At 40.0% G+C, this 18,859-nt stretch overlaps 1 protein-coding gene across 7 annotated transcripts; it reads right to left on the reverse strand.

The window, feature by feature from the left end:
• Window positions 1-5,971: 5,971 nt before the first annotated feature.
• On the reverse strand, window positions 5,972-11,899 carry LOC122240550. 7 transcript variants are annotated; one of them, XR_006220331.1, is made up of 4 exons: window positions 11,697-11,899; window positions 10,538-10,640; window positions 7,081-7,499; window positions 5,972-6,281 (listed from the first exon to the last, which is right to left on the reverse strand). XR_006220331.1 is itself a non-coding variant. In XM_042993725.1 (4 exons), exons 1-3 carry the CDS (start codon window positions 11,852-11,854, stop codon window positions 7,144-7,146), a joined length of 705 nt encoding a protein of 234 aa, XP_042849659.1. In that variant the 5' UTR covers window positions 11,855-11,899; the 3' UTR covers window positions 5,972-6,281; window positions 7,081-7,143. The 7 variants fall into 7 exon arrangements, 3 of the variants coding, with proteins under 3 accessions (XP_042849659.1, XP_042849661.1, XP_042849660.1); XR_006220332.1 differs by lacking the exon at window positions 10,538-10,640 and adding an exon at window positions 10,372-10,473 and having other exon boundaries at window positions 11,687-11,899; XR_006220330.1 differs by lacking the exon at window positions 10,538-10,640 and adding an exon at window positions 10,283-10,473 and having other exon boundaries at window positions 11,687-11,899.
• Between the last annotated feature and the right edge of the window lie 6,960 nt (window positions 11,900-18,859).

Consider the following 18,859-nt stretch of genomic DNA (forward strand, 5'->3'; position numbering starts at 1 on the left):
TTCACTACAGCCAAGAGATTGGAAGTGCAGCTGTCCATTGATGGGTGAATGGATAAAGAAACGTGGTGTATGCGCACAGTGAAATGGTATTCCACCTTAAAAAAAAAAAATTCCTGACACCTGTTATAACATGGATGAACCCAGATGACATTTATCCGGGACATTTATGCTAAGTGACATAAGCCAGTTCACAAAAGCCCAAATGTGGTGTGACTTCCTCCTCACAGGAAGTTATCTAAAGCAGTTAAAGTCTTATATATACAAAGTAGTAAAGTGGTTGCCATGGACTGGGAGTAGGGGGGTTAGTATTTCACGAGTAGAATGTTTCTGTTTTGCAAAATGAACTTGTAGAGATCTGTACAACAATGTGAGTATGTTAGCTACTGAACTCCTCCTGAACTCCACATGGAAAAATGGTTAAGATGGTAAAAGAAAAATACTCCAGGTCTTTCGCTAGATGATGGTGATGCCACGATGGTAAGACAAACACGTTTCCCTTCTTTTCAGAGCTCGTAGGAAGATGGGAGGAAGGAATAAATTGAACGTGGGGTGTCTGGGTGGCTCAGTCGGTTAAGCCTCCAACTCTTGATTTTGGCTCAGGTCATGATCTCCTGGTTTGCGGGATCCAGCCCCACATCGGGCTCTGCACTGTCAGCACATGGCCTGCTTGGGATTCTCTCTCTCTCTCCCTCTCTCTCTGCCTCTTTCCTGCTCACGCTCTCTTTGCCCCTCTCCTGCTCAGGCGCGCTCTCTCTCTCAAATAAACTTTAAGAAAGGAATGAATTGAACACTTGAAAAGGAAGTGATGAAAGCCCAAGGAGTAGGTGAAGCCACAGGTGCTGTGAGGAGTACTGATTACCCGGTATCGTGTGCTCCCTCCCTATTTGGTGAAGCCTCCCCTGCGCAGTGACGCGTCGCCTTTGCAGTTTGGATTGGATGGTGTAGTCGTAGGATGTAGTGGCGGAACACGTGGGCAACGACCGGCGTGGTGGACCGTCCGCGAGCGGCAGTGCGAGCACTAGCGCCACGGATGGCAGTGTCTCGTATTGCATGTACCGTTCCGGGAGGTTCAGAGCTAAGATAGCGCGGATAAGCGTTTCATGATCGGGAGTATTTCTTATGGATTCATCCCTGAGAGGTGCTAGCGGTGGTGCCTGGCACACGGTAAGAGCCGTGTGCAAGGTGTTGCTAGTAGTACTTACTAGTATTGTTAGTAACACTACTATCATTGCTAGTAATACTCTTATTATTGATGGTAATGTTTACTGGTATCGTTACTAATAGTTGCTGGTATTATTGCTAGTAATGAATACTAGTGATGGTTGTTTTCCTGGTTTTGTTACAATTCCTGTTGGACACACTCGTTACGCGAAGGAAGGTGTTTCTTAACATTGCCAAATAACCAGGAGCTGTCCGTGCCTCTTTTCAAAACCGTGATTATTTCAGGAACATCCTGCATGTGTTTCCGATTTACCCTGAGTATTTTTCCATCTGTTCTTCTGTGTTTCTTTTACGTATTTTACCCCACACTCCACTGCCTTTTCAACTTTGAAAGTACATTGCTTCTCACATGACTTGTTCTGTAATAAGAAGTTATGGTTTTGTGTACTGAATTTCCTTTATCCCACTAAGTACAGAGTGAATTAATCCCTATTCATTCATGAGTTACTTGAGATTTTGTCCCTGAATTTATCAAAAATCTCTATTTTCTGGCAAAGGACCACAAATTGCCTACAAGCTTTGATACTATCTTTGCCTCTGTCACTGCCACTATCAGTTGGATCCTTTATTGCATTTTTTTGACTCACACAGAGCGCGCTGTGTCTCCAGGAGACGTGTGCGTGTACTCGGCCCACAGGAAGGGGTCTTATGCAGAACAGGATGGTCAGTGGAGTCAGCTAACCACGAATGGTTGTATTCATGAAGACTTACAGATAACGGTCATTGGTCTGGGGACACTTAGGAATAGTCAAAATTGGAGACAATACGATTTGAATTCCAAGCATTTTTTTTTCACTATGAAAGTACAGTTACACGTATCATAAATAGTCTGCAACTCGCCTGTTTCCTTGAATGCACAGTTTGAGTTTCTGTGTTAGATCTCAGAACGCCCAACCTGTTCACTTATTTTAGTACAATGGAGAAAATGCCACACAGAAAAATGAAATTATGGTAATGACTGAACACAGTTGTAACATAGGGTAATGGTGTTTCTCAAGACCCAAGAGGACTTTTGGTTAAAAGTCTCTCAAATTTTTGTCTATATTTTAGTTGTCACTGTGTTTAGTAAAGTAGAAATAGACAATATTTTATATACAATATTATTTATGCGTTTGTTTGTTTCTCCTATCCTCAACACCAGAACATCTGACCCTTGAGGGACCCCATCAGCTGGAAAGTGGTCTGGCATAAAAGGGGTGATTATCTATCTATCTATCTATCTATCTTCAACAGACAGGTAACAAATGGTTAAATATAATTCATGGATCTATCCACCTTCATAAGAAAGCCAGGCTCCAGGAGTGCCTGGGTGGCTCAGTCAGTTAAGCATCTGACTCTTGATTTTTGGCTCAGGTCACGATCCCATGGTTAGTGAGTTCAGGCCCCGTGTCGGGCTCTGCACTGAGTCTGCCTGGGATTCTCTTTCCCTCTCCCTCTGCCTCTCCCACACTCGCTCGCACACTCTATCAAAATAAATAAAGCTTCAAATTAAGAAATAAAAAAAAAGGAAGCCAGGCTCTAAGAAAAACCAGGTGGGGTTGGTAGACGGGTTGGTAGAGCTCGTCCAGGCAGCTGGATGGACCCCCATCTGGCAGGAAGGCGGTTTGTGTTAAAGGGACGAGAAGCAACACAAAGGGAGGCCTTCGTACCGAGAGGGAGGTGGTTGGCAGAGTGCTTTCAAAAGCATTTTATTGCTTTTTTTCTCATTACGCCCAACATTTTACAATGTTTTTTAGATGGCATATGTTTCTGACTTAAGTCACTTGAACACGAGTGAAAACAAAATCCAACAAGAACAGCAAGTTCAGCAGTGCGGCAGCCAGAATAATTCCACCAGAAATTAAATATCACGGAAATAAAGTACCCATGTCTTTGTAGGCAACAGTGTTCCTACCTGCCACGGGCTTTAGAATCTGCCTTGTCGTGTTGAATTCATACGTGACTAGTAAGGCTCTGGAAGAATATTTAATGCTTAATTCTGTTTTAATTGGAGACATCGCTGCTGTTACTTGTGACACCGGGAAATGACACAGATGTTTGCTTTATTTCAACTTCTGAAAACAATGGATGTGAGTATACCCATCGCACCTGTGACCTAAGCGGATCTTGAGCAGCACACATAAGAACAAGGAGCTCGTGTTTGCCAGGTCACGGATTTGAAACAAACTGACGGCACAGCGATAACTTCCTGAAATCGGGGAAGTGGTCAGAGCTCGTAACAACCCTGGCACGACCTTAACTCGAGGTCCGGGTGGATTTCACAACCTGCTGGGGGCGGTTATCAGGCCAGACGGACTATATGGTGAAATGAATCCTTCAACTGAAAAACAAGAAGGTGTTTCTAAAGTTTCCAAAAGGAGATAAAGTCATCTACACCTTCCTATAGAGAAGGTGCAAGAACAAAAAATCTGCAAAGTAAAAAAATATAGCATGATAAAAAAAAGAAAAAGAAAAATTCAGGCCCCTGCTGATGATAAAATTCAGAATAAAAAAATGTACTCAACGTTTTTTGTTCTAGAAAAATATTTCTGTGATAATTTAAAACATAATTATTTGGGGGGCACCTGGGTGGCTCAGTTGGTTAAGCGTCCGACTTCGGCTCGGGTCATGATCTCGCAGTCAGTGGGTTCGAGCTCCGCATCAGGCTCTGTGCTGACAGCTCGGAGCCTGGAGCCTGCTTCAGATTCTGTGCCTCCTTCTCTGTCTGCTCATGATCTGTCTCTCTTGCAAAAATAAACAAACATTAAAAAAAATTTAAACATAATTCTTTCTAATTATGTCTAGGTCTTTTTCTCATATTATGATTACTTCAAAAAGAAAAAAAAAACTAGGTTTTATGGACAGGAGGCAAAAGTAGTCTAGAAAAATGGGTTGTTATTATTAAACAGTTGGTTGCCAAAGCAGTTGCAGTTCTTGAACGACTTAAGAATAAAATGACCAAACAAAAATTGTGTAAGGATGTCAGTGAAGCTCAACCTAAAAGTGATAAATATTCCAAATTCCTTGATTTTCTCTTTTCCTTCATCAGAAACAGATTTGGAATATGAAGAGACGAGCACAATTGTCCTTGGTGTTCTACTCACTCTTCAGATACGCAGGTTCACCTGACTCTGGAAGGGACAGGTGTTTGTCAATCTTTTTTTTATTGGGAAATAAAGGACCGGTGAGCCCCAACTGCATGAAAAATAGGCAACTGGGTTGAATATGGCATCTGCTCTCCGCTAATGTAATTTCTTCAGCTTAATTGCTTTCCGACAGCAGTCCCTGGATTTTTCAGAAGCCTTCTGTCCACTATTTAGCTACAGAAGATTCCCCCAGACTTCTTTATTAGCGCCAAAACCAGGACATTTAACTTATAAAGCCATGTATATGGCATTTTCACTTAAGCATTTAAGGGGACATAGATACGGATGTCCCTACGTGTGTGTCTGTCCTCAGTGTTTCCACCATCGTAGGCTAAGGATGGGACCCAGAAATAACTTTGAACACGTATCAAAATTAATTCCATGACTCTATCTGAAACCTTTTTTCAGCATACAAACACACACACACACACACACACACACAAACACGCACACACCAATTCTGTTATTCCATCTTGATGCTTGGAATTTGAAGGTTTGCTACAGGACAAGGACCGTTTCCCATTAGAGAAATGTACGATGCGGCAAGATCGCTGAAAATTGTGGTCATTCAGAGTCAAAACATGTCCTCCTGTAATTAATTTTGATGAAGAAATGTATAGGGGCTTTATTTCTAATTTGTTCTGTAGAGAGAGTAAAAGGTATTAGATTAGGGACATACTGCAGTGAGCACAGAAGAGTTTACATGAAAATCATGTCCCGCCTTTTGAAGTGTTCTGGCTATTTTCAGAATTCAAGTCATGCAGACAACCGGATCACCATGTGGCGCCCCCTTACTGTCCTTGGCTCTCCCGGATTTTAGTTTTGCATAAACTCACTTAAATGTTGGGTCATGCTCACCAACTTCAGGATGTCAGAAAACAAAAGCTCCATGTTTTCTTCAGGTTTCCGTGACCTCAGGAACACCTGCGTTCTGTGGGTTAGCGGACAGTCTGTTTCCCCGTATTTTCACTGTAGGAACAAATACTTCTCTTCTGTGGTGTAGAGTGAGCGATGGGCGAATTCATTTAGTCTGTTTTAGTAGCAGAGTGGCACATGAGGTGAGACACATACCCACCTGGCTGGAATGACATCAAGAGTGATGGATAATTGCACACTTGTAAAATTAGGAAACACACACACACACACACACAGACACACACACACACACACACACAGTCATGAAACTCGGAGGATTAAAATCCTGGAATTTGTGGCTTTGTATTTGTTAAAATGTCTTAAGCGATTGATGACATATCACTTGTTTATTTTGGTAATCTACCTGGTTTTTCATCCCCTCCTTCCACCTCTTCACTTGTGGTTACAATCTCTCACCTCGAAACAGATTCTCTATTGGTTGGAGCTTATGATCAGACATGGTTATGGAATTGTTATGCTGTTATTTTTTCAACGTTTTTTATTTATTTTTTTTGGGACAGAGAGAGACAGAGCATGAACGGGGGAGGGGCAGAGAGAGAGGGAGACACAGAATCGGAAACAGGCTCCAGGCTCTGAGCCATCAGCCCAGAGCCCGACGCGGGGCTCGAACTCACGGACCGCGAGATCGTGACCTGGCTGAAGTCGGACGCTTAACCGACTGCGCCACCCAGGCGCCCCATGCTGTTATTTTTCAATCACTATTGATTTATGACTCTGTTTAGTTTTAAACATAAAGGTCAGGACCAAGAATCAAGAAGCACACCGGGGTTCAGCTTCCCATTCCCTTGTTTTCTACACACGGGTTCTTAGATGATCTGCTTTTCTTCTCGAATCCCCACACTTGACATCTTCAAACGGATTAACACCCGTTTTGTAGGGAGGGTGCACACAGACCCCCTCACACGGAGCCTGGCTCAGAGGGGTCCCGATTACATGACCATCACCAACGGTAGTCACGGTGATGCTGACTGATTTATGAATATTACTGCCGTGTCCGACCTGAAATAAACCACATGAAAATATTCATTCCAGACCAAAACCAAACAAACAAAAAGATAAGTGTCAGTAAAAAACAGAAAATAAAGACATGAGGGTCTGAATTGTAAGTTGAGGGACTGATATTAGCACAACTCAGAAAGAAGCCTTTCAACATTTTACAATTTGGTCCTGTAAATAAAAAAATTAAAATCAAGGAGGTTTAATAATGGCTACCTGATCCTTTTATTTTAGCTCTTTCTCCCTATGGGTTGAGAGCTTACTGGTCCTGATAAATTAAGAGTAATTTAATAAGCATGGGACTGTCACTGTTTGTCATCATAGGTGAAAAAAATGTTAGCCAATGATATTTAATATCAAGTTATTTAAAAAACAGTTTATTCAGTGACAGAATTGGTATTTTCTACCTGGTTTTTCATATGGAACACCAAGGTCAAGAATGGAAACAGTGTAGTCACACAATAGTGTGAATATTTAATGTCACCGAACTGTACACTTAAAATGGTTAAAGTGATAAGTTTTATGTTATGTCTATTTTCCCACAATAAAAAAGTGAAAATAAAAAGAAAGAATGGATAAACTTTACTATAAAGCTTGGCCACTTGTACATTAATAGCAGCCCTTCCATTACCAAATAAAAATTCCGAAAAGAAGGGAAAGTGTTGTAAGCATGCCCGTGATAATTTTAAATAAAATAATCTCAGAAAATTATGTATAAAACATTACATTACAAAAAATATTACAAATATTTTACAAGTATTTTACAAATATTACAATATTTTACAAATATTACAAAAATAACCTCCAGCTCATAGTCCGACGGTTTCTGTTCCTCCTGTCTTGTCATGTGTCCTCGGAGGTGAGTTCAGAAAACCCAGACAAGGTTCCATTTAGACTGAGACAGGAGCGGATGTAAGTCTGTCCTACAACAGCGGTGGCCCCAGGGTCTGAGCAATCCTGAGAAGGTTGTGAGGTTCCAAAACTGGGGGAAATGGCAGAGCTCGTCTGGGGAGAGCGGAGACCTACACCAGCAAGAAGCCAGGCTGGAGAGCCAGGTTTGGCCACAAGCCACAGAGCAAATCAAGTCTAGAGTCAAGCCAGGCGAAGCCAAGGCCAGACCCAGCCAGCCCCTCTGCGGGTTACAGACGGCGGTGGTGCATCCGAGGGCCAACTTCCCACCTGCTCCTCTGGATCTCCAACCATGACTCTCTGGCAGCAGATCTGAATGGAGGAAGGAATGGAAGAATTGGAAACCCAAGTACTGAATAAGTCATCCATGCAGATGATAAAGGAATCATGAGATTCGAGAAACGGGAAACTGGATATGTAATTGCCTAATCCCTTGGGAAAATAAAACATATCATGGAAGAGAAGGCCATGGTGAAGAAAGAACAAAGGAGATGTTACAAATGCATCTTGAATGTGTTTGTGGATGTGTACTTGAGGAACATCTCTAGTGACTAGAGATTTAAGAAGCACTGTTGGGGAAATGCTGTGCCCAACCCATTACCATTAAAACAGGGGGAAAGAGAAAAAAGTGTTCTTTCTATAGCACTAATTTTATTTTTGTTTTGAAAATACGGTACAATGAAAATGCAATTCGGGCCACCTGGGTGGCTCAGTTGGTTAAGCATCTGACTTCGGCTCTGGTCATGATCTCAAGATTCTTGGGTTTGAACCCTGCATCGGGCTCTGTGCTGACAGCTCAGAGCCTGGAGCCTGCGTTGGATTCTGTGTCTCCCTCTCTCTCTGTCTCTCTGTCTCTCTCTCTCAAAAATAATGAGTAAACATTTAAAAATTAAAAAAAAAGAAAATGCAATTCAGCTGGGATGGTTGAAGTACAATTATCAGTTTATTAGACAAATTGATTTTCTTATTTTTCAACTCAAGAGGTTTGGTAACATTTCTCCTACATTTCTTTCTTTCTATTGAGGTTTTATTTAAAAATGCATAAGATTAATGATAATGTGGAATTTATGTTGAAATATATTAGTTGGAAAAAAATAAATATATTAGTTGGTAACAGAGGGTAATGTTAACTTTTTCAACAACATACCATATACTAGGCTGCCAAGAAAATATAAACTAATTAGTCAAAGTGGAAAATAAACTTTGATAATAATTGCATTAACTGCCTATTTAGAACAAAATGTGGAAATAAATCCCAAAACACCATGAATTCATTTTAATAATGTTCTCATTAAAAGCCTTGAGGTAAAGGTTAAAATACAGAGAAGCTAGAAATGAAAGACAAGACATACTCAAAATGATAAGAAAAGTATTTGACATAAGAATTTAAGAAAGCAATAACAGCCACAAGATGAAATAAACGAGTTTAAGAGAAAAAGCAGAAAGTTGGGAATGAGATCATTAAAAATATTAAAAGGTCATTCTCACAATAAAAGACACAGTTCTTTAGGAATCTGTTGTGACATGAAGAAGCATAGAAATAAGCTTTAGCAGTAACATATCGGGAAAAGTAATCACAAACGTAAACGTTTGAAGTTAAAAGGGACCGTTGTGGGCAACTTCACTTTCATGCCTTGGGAAATTGAAATCAATGAACAAGTTTTGAAAAATAAATATCCAAATTACTTCTGGTATAATTATAAACATTGAATAGGTCACTAATCATTGAGAAGTTTGAAAGGTAATAATAATCTGTAACTCAAGGAGATTTTTGACATTGTTTTATGTTTAAATTTTATTAAATTTTAGGAAAACAACCACTTGTATGTTATTTAGAAGTGTACAGGATGTGTAGAGAAGTAAAGGTGGCAGGTTCATTTTAGTCGTTGGTATAACCTTGCTATTAATATTGTATATATTATACACTGTATATATATATATATATGTATATATGCTGATTTTACTTTTTAATAAAATATGGAGCATTCAAAACAAAATAATAGCCAACCAAGTAGCAGTATATACAAAGAATATGTGCCAGGAAGAGGAAAATGGCCAATATTAGGAAATCTAATAATGAAATGAGTTCTACTCTTTAGTAAGCTAAGACAAAAAAAAAACAACTATTTTAACTTGATTATACGTATTGAAAGTCAAGAGAGTATAATTTATTATTATAGAGCTATCTCGTTAAAGTCAGAACAAGACAAAGATATGCACTATTTCTTTTCAGTATTGTCCTGGCCAAAAAAATAAAACAAACAAAAAAAATAAAACACAACCAGAAAACCTGTAAAACCCATCATGACAATAATAATTATGTAATGCATATCTGGGAAGAGAGATGACTTTTTAAATTATATAATACACTGACTGCTTATAATAACCAAACAAATTAATTGAACATGTATTAGATTTAATATTCATATTTTCAGTGAATATTTTGCAGTGTCAATGTGCAGAACGTGAAAGTTTTGTACACTCCACAAATAAGGCGATTGAAACTTGTCAAGGAAAAATAGCTTTCTTACTAGTGAAAAAAACAGAGTACAAAGAAAACCACAGGTGGGCACAGTGTATTGCTGAAAACAACGCCTACCAGTCAGGGCAGCATTGTTTTAAGTGAGAGAATATACTGGTGTTATAGGTAATTGGGTAAATGGATTTGGGGAACTCAAAAGCAAAACAGCAGCCGTGGTGTGACACAGGGACACCAGCAAGTGCCTGGGATCAGGGTGGCAGAGAGAATTGGAGGAACGTAGAAGGGTTGGAGGAGGGCCCCGAGCAAGCGGGGTCGGTGCATGGGGGTGTGACTGCCTTACGGGGTCAGGAGAGAACGCGCACCCAACAGGAGGTTGTCTGAGGGGTGTACTAAGGCTGGTCTGGCACCACAGAGCACCCAGAGACAGGAACCACCCCCACCGTCAAGGTAAAGAAGGACGAGCAGTGCTGGCAGGACAGGAGCCACCCTGCCACCTGTCCTGTAGACATCACAGGGGGCGGCCGGGCAGGGGGGCGTGCGGGGGCCAGGATCCAGCCTCCCACCCCAAGGCAGAGCAGAGGGCAGTGTTCGCAGCAGGAAGACAGTAACTTACTGACCACCGTGCAAAGGACAGGATACAAATCTTCAGTGTAGCCAGAAAGAAAGACAAATGACCTTGGAAGGAGTAAGGAAAATACTGACAATTGACGCGGTATCACTGAAGTGCTGGGAAAGAAATGACCGTGAACCAGGAAATCTGTGTACGATGAAACATCCTTCAGAAGTGACGGCAAGAGAAACCATCTTCAGGAAAACAGAAAGAGGAAAACGTGTCACTAAAAATACGCATTAAAAGAAGTATCCTTACCTGTCGTCTGGCAGATGGAACCTAATTCCGGCTGGCGGCTAGCGGATGCAAAGGAGGTGGACACACAGGAAAAGCTACACAGTTGTTGACCCTGAAAGTATTGCTGACACACGTAACAACACTCATGGCAGCAACACACTAAAGACACCGTTACGTGATAGCGTGCATAATACCACAATACTAGTAGTAATAAAAGTAGTAATCACGACTTTCCCAAAGTAAATATATAAAATAAAATTAACATTGAAGACATAATATAGCATGACAATATAAAATAGTAATAATTAAAATGCTAATAGCTGAGAATTTACCAAATGGGTCAAAGACGTTAAGTCACAGAACTATCTGAACCTCCAAATGGTATAAATACCAAGATATTAGACACATAGTAGAATTGGAAAAACAAAGAAAAAAGAAGAGCAAGGAACCAGGGAAAAGACACAAGACTTGCAAATGTGCAATAGTAAGACTGGCAGCTTATTTCTAACAAAGTGGACGCCAGACAACAACGGAATTTAACTTGAAGGAAAGTACCAGCTAAATAGAAATGGTGCTCAAAACGAAGGAAAAATCACAGCATCTTCAAACAAGCAAAAATGGAGAGTAATTATTAACAGCAAAATCCCTCAAAGGAGGTACAAAGTGGATCATTAAGAGAGAAGTAAAATTTTCCAACAGCAGGGAGAGGACACATGAACATATGGGAAGATTAAAAAAATGTGAAAAGGGAAACAGATAAATCGAATTAGGTATTGGCCTGCTGTGCACTTAAACAATAATATGAATATTCTGTGGGATAGATAGATATAGATATAAAACCACCATAGTTCACATTGCTGGAGGGCACAAAGACAAATGCAGGTGAACGTCTGTGGTCTCTGGTCACTGAATTGTTCTGGTCGTGGTAAGAACTGTGTTTCCGGTTAGACTTTACAAAGACAAGAATGCTTACCTTACCAAAGTGTCCACTAAAGAAAATCTCAAAGCATACCGAACAACCCAATGTAGGGGAAAAGTAAAATGATAATAAATACAATAATTAATGCAAAAATGCGAAGAAGGAAAACAGTAACATTGATGTAAGCCCAAATAGACCAGTAATTACACATCGTCAAAGCGCATTCAGAAGAAACCGTATGTGATTCTTACAGGTGGATACCGTAGTGTCTTAGCTCGGGCTGCTGTAACAGAACACCACAGTCTGGGGCTAAACAGCAGATATTTCTTTCTCACAGTCCTGGGGGCTGCAAGTCTCAGGTGAAGGTGCTGGCAGATCCCGTGTCTGGTGAGACCCCATTCCTGATTCACAGGTGTCATCCTCACTCCATGTCGTCACATGGGGAAGGGACGATGAGGCTCTCTGGGCTCCCTTTTATAAGAGCTCTAATCCCATTCATGCACAATCCACTCTTATGACGTCATCACCTCTCGAAGGCCCCACCTCCTAAAGCTGTCACCTTAGGGGTTAGTTTGAATGTGGGGAGACACATTCAGACCATAGAACTTAAGTCTAAGAAAATTGTGGGGGAAAAAGACATATCCTATGTGCTTGATAATTCTGTTGGCCTTTCCAGCTTTGCCATCCACTCGTCTTTGAAAACTGATCTATAGACCAATGGAATAGAATAGAGACTCCACAAGTGGACCCACAAAAATATGGCCAACTCATCTTTGACAAAGCAGGAAAGAATATCCGATGGAAAAAAGACATTCTCTTTACCAAATGGTGCTGGGGGAACTGGACAGCAACAGGCAGAAGAATGAAACTAGACCACTTTCTTACACCATTCACAAAAATAAACTCAAAATGGAGAAAGGACCTGAACATGAGACAGGAAACCATCAAAACCCTAGAGAAGAAAGCAGGGAAAAAACCTCTCTGACCACAGCCGCAGCAATTTCTTACTTGACACATCTCCAAAGGCAAGGGAATTAAAAGCAAAAATGAACTGTTGGGACTCATGAAGATAAAAAGCTTCTGCACTGCAAAGGAAACAACCAACAAAACTAAAAGGCAACTGACGGAATGGGAAAAGATATTTGCAAATGACATATCAGACAAAGGGCTACTATCCAAAATCTATAAAGAACTCATCAAACTGCACACCCGAAAAATAAATAATCCAGTGAAGAAATGGGCAGAAGACATGAATAGACACTTTTCTAAAGAAGATATCCAGATGGCCAACAGGCACATGAAAAGATGCTCAGCGTCACTCCTCATCAGGGAAATGCAAATCAAAACCACACAGATACCACCTCACGCTAGTCAGAGTGGCTAAAATGAACAAATCGGGAGACTATAGATGCTGGCGAGGATGTGGAGAAACGGGAACCCTCTTGCACTGTTGGTGGGAATGCAAATTGGTGCAGCCGCTCTGGAAAACAGTGTGGAGGTGCCTCAAAAAATTAAACATAGATCTACCCTATGACCCAGCAATAGCACTGCTAGGAATTTACCCAAGGGATACAGGAGTACTGATGCATAGGGGCACTTGTACCCCAATGTTTATAGCAGCGCTTTCAACAATAGCCAAATTATGAAAAGAAGAGCCTAAATGGCCATCCGCTGATGAATAGATAAAGAAATTGTGGTTTATATACACAATGGAATACTACTTGGCAATGAGAAAGAATGAAATCTGGCCCTTTGTAGCAACGTGGATGGAACTGGAGAGTGTTATGCTAAGTGAAATAAGTCATACAGAGAAAGACAGATACCATATATTTTCACTCTTCTGTGGATCCTGAGAAACTTAACAGAAGATAATGGGGGAGGGGAAGGGAAAAAAAAAGAGAGGGAGAGAGCCAAACCTTATGAGTCTCTCTTATGAGACTCTTAAAAACTGAAGGTTGATGGGGGTGGGAGGGAGGGGAGGGTGGGTGATGGGCATTGAGGAGGGCACCTGTTGGGATGAGCACTGGGTGTTGTATGGAAACCAATTGGACAATAAATTTCATATTAAAAAAAAACTGGTCTACATAAATGATATTAGGGGCCAGCAAACTTTTGTAGTAAAGGGCTAGATAGTAAGTATTTCCAGGGTTGGGGGCTATAAAATATCTCACACAAAGAATCAACTCTGACATTGTAGCACTGAAACACCAAAAATGATACATAAACGAAAGGACACAGTTGTGTGCTGATAAAACTTTATTTATAAAATACGTGGTGGGCTGCATGTGGTCAGGGGGCAGGGTTTGCTGGCCCTGCACTAAATGTGCACTGCTCTTGTGTCCCTGCATTCTGGCTGGGTTTGATCAGGGTGGGCTTAAAGCAGAGGCCGCAGCACAGCAAGGTGGGGTCAAGTCATCTCATTTTCCAAGTCCCCTCCATGAAAGATCAATCAATATGGAAATTGGAAACTATTTTGAACTGAAGTACAGTGAAATACAATTTACAAAATATAATGATATGATATACAGCAAAAATGAGACTCACAGAGAAAGTTTTATATATACGAACACACACACACACACACGGAACAAAATTTGAAGACCGATCTAAGAATCAATCTCAAGAGCTTAGAAAAATATCAAATTAAGGGCGTCTGGGTGGCTCAGTAGGCATCTGTCTTTGGCTCAGGTCATGATCTCGTGGTTCATGGGTGTGAGCTCCATGTCCGGCTCTGTGCTGACAGCTCAGAGCCTGGAGCCTGCTTCGGACTCTGTGTCTCCCTCTCTCTCTGCCCCTCCCCCCCTCAAAAATAAACATTAAAAAAAAAGAATTACAGGGGTGCCTGGGTGGCTTAGTCGGTTCAGCATCTGACTTCGGTTCATGGTCTCACCGTCTGTGAGTTCGAGCCCCGCATTGGGCTCTGTGCTGACAGCTCGGAGCCTGGAGCCTGCTTCGGATTCTGTATCTCCCTCTCTCTCTGCCCTGCCCCTCGGCTTGAGCCCTCTCTCTCTCTCTCAAAAATAAATAAATAAACTTTTTTGAAAAAAGAAAAATGTCAAATTAATATAGACAGGATATAAGAAAACAATGAGATAAGAGCATAAGTTAATAAACAAAAAAATCATACAGTGGGAAAGATTGATAAAAACCATCAAAAGTTGATTCTCTAAAAAGGCTAATAAAATTGCTGAAATCTTGTCAAGACTAATAGAAAAAGGAAAGAGGAAAAAAATCAGTAACAGGTGTGATAAAAAGAAAGGAGTTACAGACCTTATATATACTAAAGATAATATAAGCATGTATAAATAAGCAATTTTATTCATTTTGATTTATTTGTTTACCTTGAACTTTATTTTAGACGAATTATATATATTTTGTGAGAACAATAAATTTTAGGAACATTCTCGAAAATCTTATTTCCTTTATCCAAATATATCAGAATGGCGCTTGAGATCGTGGTCAGAGTCTTAGCAACCTTATGAATCACTTCAAGAGAATATGTGTATAAACGTGATAGATGTACGTGATACACATGACACGTATATATACATATATGAATAATATGCTATTGTGTTTCCTCATTTTGGATGATCACAATTCAATCTGCTTCCTCATATCTTTGATGTTTCTCAGTAAGGTTTTTTTAAATGTTTCTTTTTTTATTTTTTAATGTTTTTAAAAATGTATTTTCATTTTGAGATAATTAAAGATTCATAGGAAGAATCCAAAATCGCACAGAGAGATTTTGTGTGCCCTTTAGCTAGATTCTTCCAACAACAGCATCTTGTTTTCCTGTGTAAGGAATGCTCGGGGCACCTGCGGGGCTCGACTGTTGAGCGTCCGACTCTTGGGCTCAGGTCGATCTCACAGTCCGTGGGTTCGAGCCCCGCATCAGGCTCTGTGCTGACAGCTGGGAGGCTGGAGCCTGCTTCAGATTCTGTGTCTCGCTTGCTCTCTCTCTTCCTCTCCCCCGCTCGAGCTCTGTCTTTCTCTCTCTCTCAAAAATAAATAAATGTTTAAAAATGTAAAACCAGGGAGTTGGCACTGGTGCTGTGCTGTTAAGCAGAGTAACTGTCTTATTCAGGTTTCAGCAAGGTTTGCATGTATTTGATGCGTGTGTGTGTGTGTGTGTGTGTGTGTACGTGTGTGTGAACTCTATGCCTCTGTGCGTCTTCATCCACTCACATGTTTAACTTACCACGATCAAGATTCTGAACTGTTCCCTGACGACAGTGAAATCCCGCATGTTACCGCCTCATAGTCACCCTGTCTTTCCCTGACTCCTGGCAGTCACAATCTGTTTTCCGTTTCCCTATCAGTGTTATTTCAAGACGGTTTATGGAGGAAGTTGACAGTGTGTGATCTTTTGAGACAAATCTTTTTCCTTCAGCACGATGCTTTTGAGGTTTACCCAAGTTGTTCCTTACCGCAAGCGTTTATTCCTTTTCATTGCCGGGTGGTGGCTATGTACAGAGTGTTTAGTCATCCACCCACTGGAGGATACTTGATTCTTTCCAATCTGGGGCTTATTAAACAGAAATCCGGTATGAACCTTTGTATACTGATTTTCATGTCCACGGAAGTTTCCATATCCCTTAGATGAATCCACAGGAGTATGACTGCTGAATCATACGGGGTCTGTCCGTTTTCCAGAGTCACCACACCATCTCACATTCTCAAAAACAATGCATGATTTCATTCTTTCTCATTGCCAAGTAGTATTCCATTGTATGTATAAACCACATCTTCTTTATCCATTCGTCAGTTGCTGGCCATTTGCAGCAAAGTGGATGGAACTGGAGAGTGTTATGCTAAGTGAAATAAATTAGGCAGAGAAAGACAGATACCATATGTTTTCACTCATATGGATCTTGAGAAACTCAACAGAAGACCATGGTGGGGGGGGAGGGGAAATGTTACAGAGAGGGAGGGAGGCAAACCATAAGAGACTCTTCAATACAGAGAACAAACTGAGAGTTGATGGGGGTTGGGGGAGAGGGGAAAATGGGTGATGGGCATTGAGGAGGGCACCTGTTGGGATGAGCACTGGGTGTTGTATGGAAACCAGTTGGACAATAAATTATATTAAAAAAAAACACAAAACAATGCATGAGAAGTCTTGTTTTTCTGCCTCCCTACCTGCCTTTGATTTTGTGACCTTCAGCTGTATCTCGATAACATGGCTATCGCCTGCATTCCTCTGATGACGAAGGAAATTAAACCTTCTACGTGCTCACTTATGACCACATCTCCCTCTTGGTAAAAGTGTCCATTCTTACTGTTTCCCCATTTTGTAATGTATTTAGTATTTGGTTTTTACTGTTGAGTTTTGAAAGTCCGTTACATTTTTTGGCTACGAGTTCTTGGTCAGTTTACTTACAGATATGGAGAAGCTTCGTCCCCTGAACAGGGGCTTTGGCAGAGCAAACTGTTTACTAATTTTGGTTAAGTCTTACTTATTGACCATTCTCTTTTATGTTTTTGGTGACATGTTTAAGAACTCTTTGCTTATTCCTAAATCTGCAAGATTTTCTCCTGTATTTTCTTTCCTAAGTTTTATATTTTAAGTTTTAATCTTAAATCTATGAACTATTTTGAGTTATGTTTTTAAAAGGTACGAGGGTTAGGGTTGACATTCTTTTATTTGCCTGTGAATGTCCACTTGTTCAAAAGATTATTTTTCTCTTCATTAAAATGCTTTTTGCACATTTGCCAAAACTCAGTTGGAGAAAAAAAATCTGATGGCTATAATTGTGTATGTTTTTTTCTCAGCTCTCTATTATATTCCTATGATCTAAGTTGACATTCTTCTGCTAACGCAATCATGTCTTGATGGTGTAGGGTTAAGTGGTAATATTGGGTAGCGTGAAACCGTCACCTTCATTCTTTGTTTTCAAACTTGTTTTATCAGAGCCCCTTTGTCCTTTGATATAAACTTTACTGTAAAGCTTATCTGTACACATTTTGCCTGGAATTTAATAGGAACTACATTAAAACTATACCTAATTTGGGGAGAGCTGGCCCCCTTACTATTTTGAGTTTCCCAACCCATGAATGTAGTAAGCTGCTTCGTTTATTGAGATATTCTTTAACGCTTTGTGTCTTCCTTCGTATTAGTCCATTACACATTTTGTTCTGCTTAGACCTAAACATTTCATTCTTTTTTGAGGGATTGCAGCGTTAGCGTTTTTTAATTTGGTTCCCACTTGTTCACTTTTAGTGTACAGAAATGGAATACGCCATATTTTTGAATTTTTTGAAAAGAATTTTTGAGAGATTTTCATTCAGTAAGTGTGTTCAACCCATTAACATCTATCGTAATACCAGAAATACTTGGTTGTAGCTTGTACACTTATTTCAGATTTTATATTTTAATATTGCCTTGCTCTTTTCTTTTGTCTGACATATTCTTTTTCTTTGTATTTTTTTTCTCCAGTAATTTTCGAGGAGTAATACCTGGGCATTCAGATACTATAAATACACATTAACATTTGTGTAACTCTCTCAGTATAGGAAATAAACATGCATCTATTGAATTGCCGTAATGCACAGAAACGCTTTCACACTTCTGCTTATATCCTTCCCACCACTGATGACATCTAATGTGATTTTCCTCAATGATCTTAATTGTAAAGTTGCTTATAGTGGCATTATGTACTTATTTAAAACATTTTTAAGCATTTATATTGTTATATAGAGTTGATTTGAAGAGCATGAGTCTGTCCTTATCAGCACTCTTTAACAAGAGCTGGCCCGGAGCAGGAACTCAAGAGATATTGGCAACTGTTATTATTAAACTCATCTGGGGAGTGTTGGCTGTGTCTACCGTCAGCCAATTCAATATCATGATGCCGGTTAAAATCAGCCGACCAGCTAGCAAAGCAACAGCAACAGCAACAGCAACAGCAACAGCAACAACAACGACAGCAACGAAACTGATTTATCCCTCAGCTAACTGGAGTCTAACCTGGTCAATTTTTCAGAACGAGTGTGTACGTAGCACAGATATTAAGGCTGTGATACTTTATATTATATAATACAGCTTGAGCATGCTTTACATAGTTACAAAAATATAGTTTATGTGATATTTCATAGCATAAATTTTAAACGGAATATGAAAATATTTAGAACTTTAAGTCGTCTGTATGTAGTTTATACTATATTTCATATAGTGTAATTTGTATTATTTTAATTGATGTAATGGACTCATGTATTGCTTCTATAATTCAGGGTTACAGTTATGTCCCTCCTAATTCTACAGACCGTATTCCATGGTATTGTGCCATCTACTGATTTGGGAAGAAAACGGAGGCCAAATATATATGCTATACTATACCATACTATACTATACTATACTATACTATACTATATATTATATATTATGTTACATACCTTTATATAATTATGTTGTTATGTATACTATA

The sequence above is a fragment of the Panthera tigris genome, chromosome B4, assembly GCF_018350195.1.
Source record: "Panthera tigris isolate Pti1 chromosome B4, P.tigris_Pti1_mat1.1, whole genome shotgun sequence".
In the NCBI taxonomy this organism is placed as follows: domain Eukaryota; kingdom Metazoa; phylum Chordata; class Mammalia; order Carnivora; family Felidae; genus Panthera; species Panthera tigris.

Excerpts from the sequence above, each read along its gene's own strand:
- LOC122240550 (XM_042993725.1), bottom strand. The coding sequence starts at position 11,854 with ATGACACCTGTGAATCAGGAATGGGGTCTCACCAGACACGGGATCTGC. Across the intron at positions 10,474-11,696 it reads GCCCGAGCTAAGACACTACG|ATGGTTTCTCTTGCCGTCAC; the intron begins GTATCCACCTGT and ends GTTTTCCTGAAG. Across the intron at positions 7,500-10,282 it reads TGTCCTTTGCACGGTGGTCA|ATCTGCTGCCAGAGAGTCAT; the intron begins GTAAGTTACTGT and ends TCCTCCATTCAG.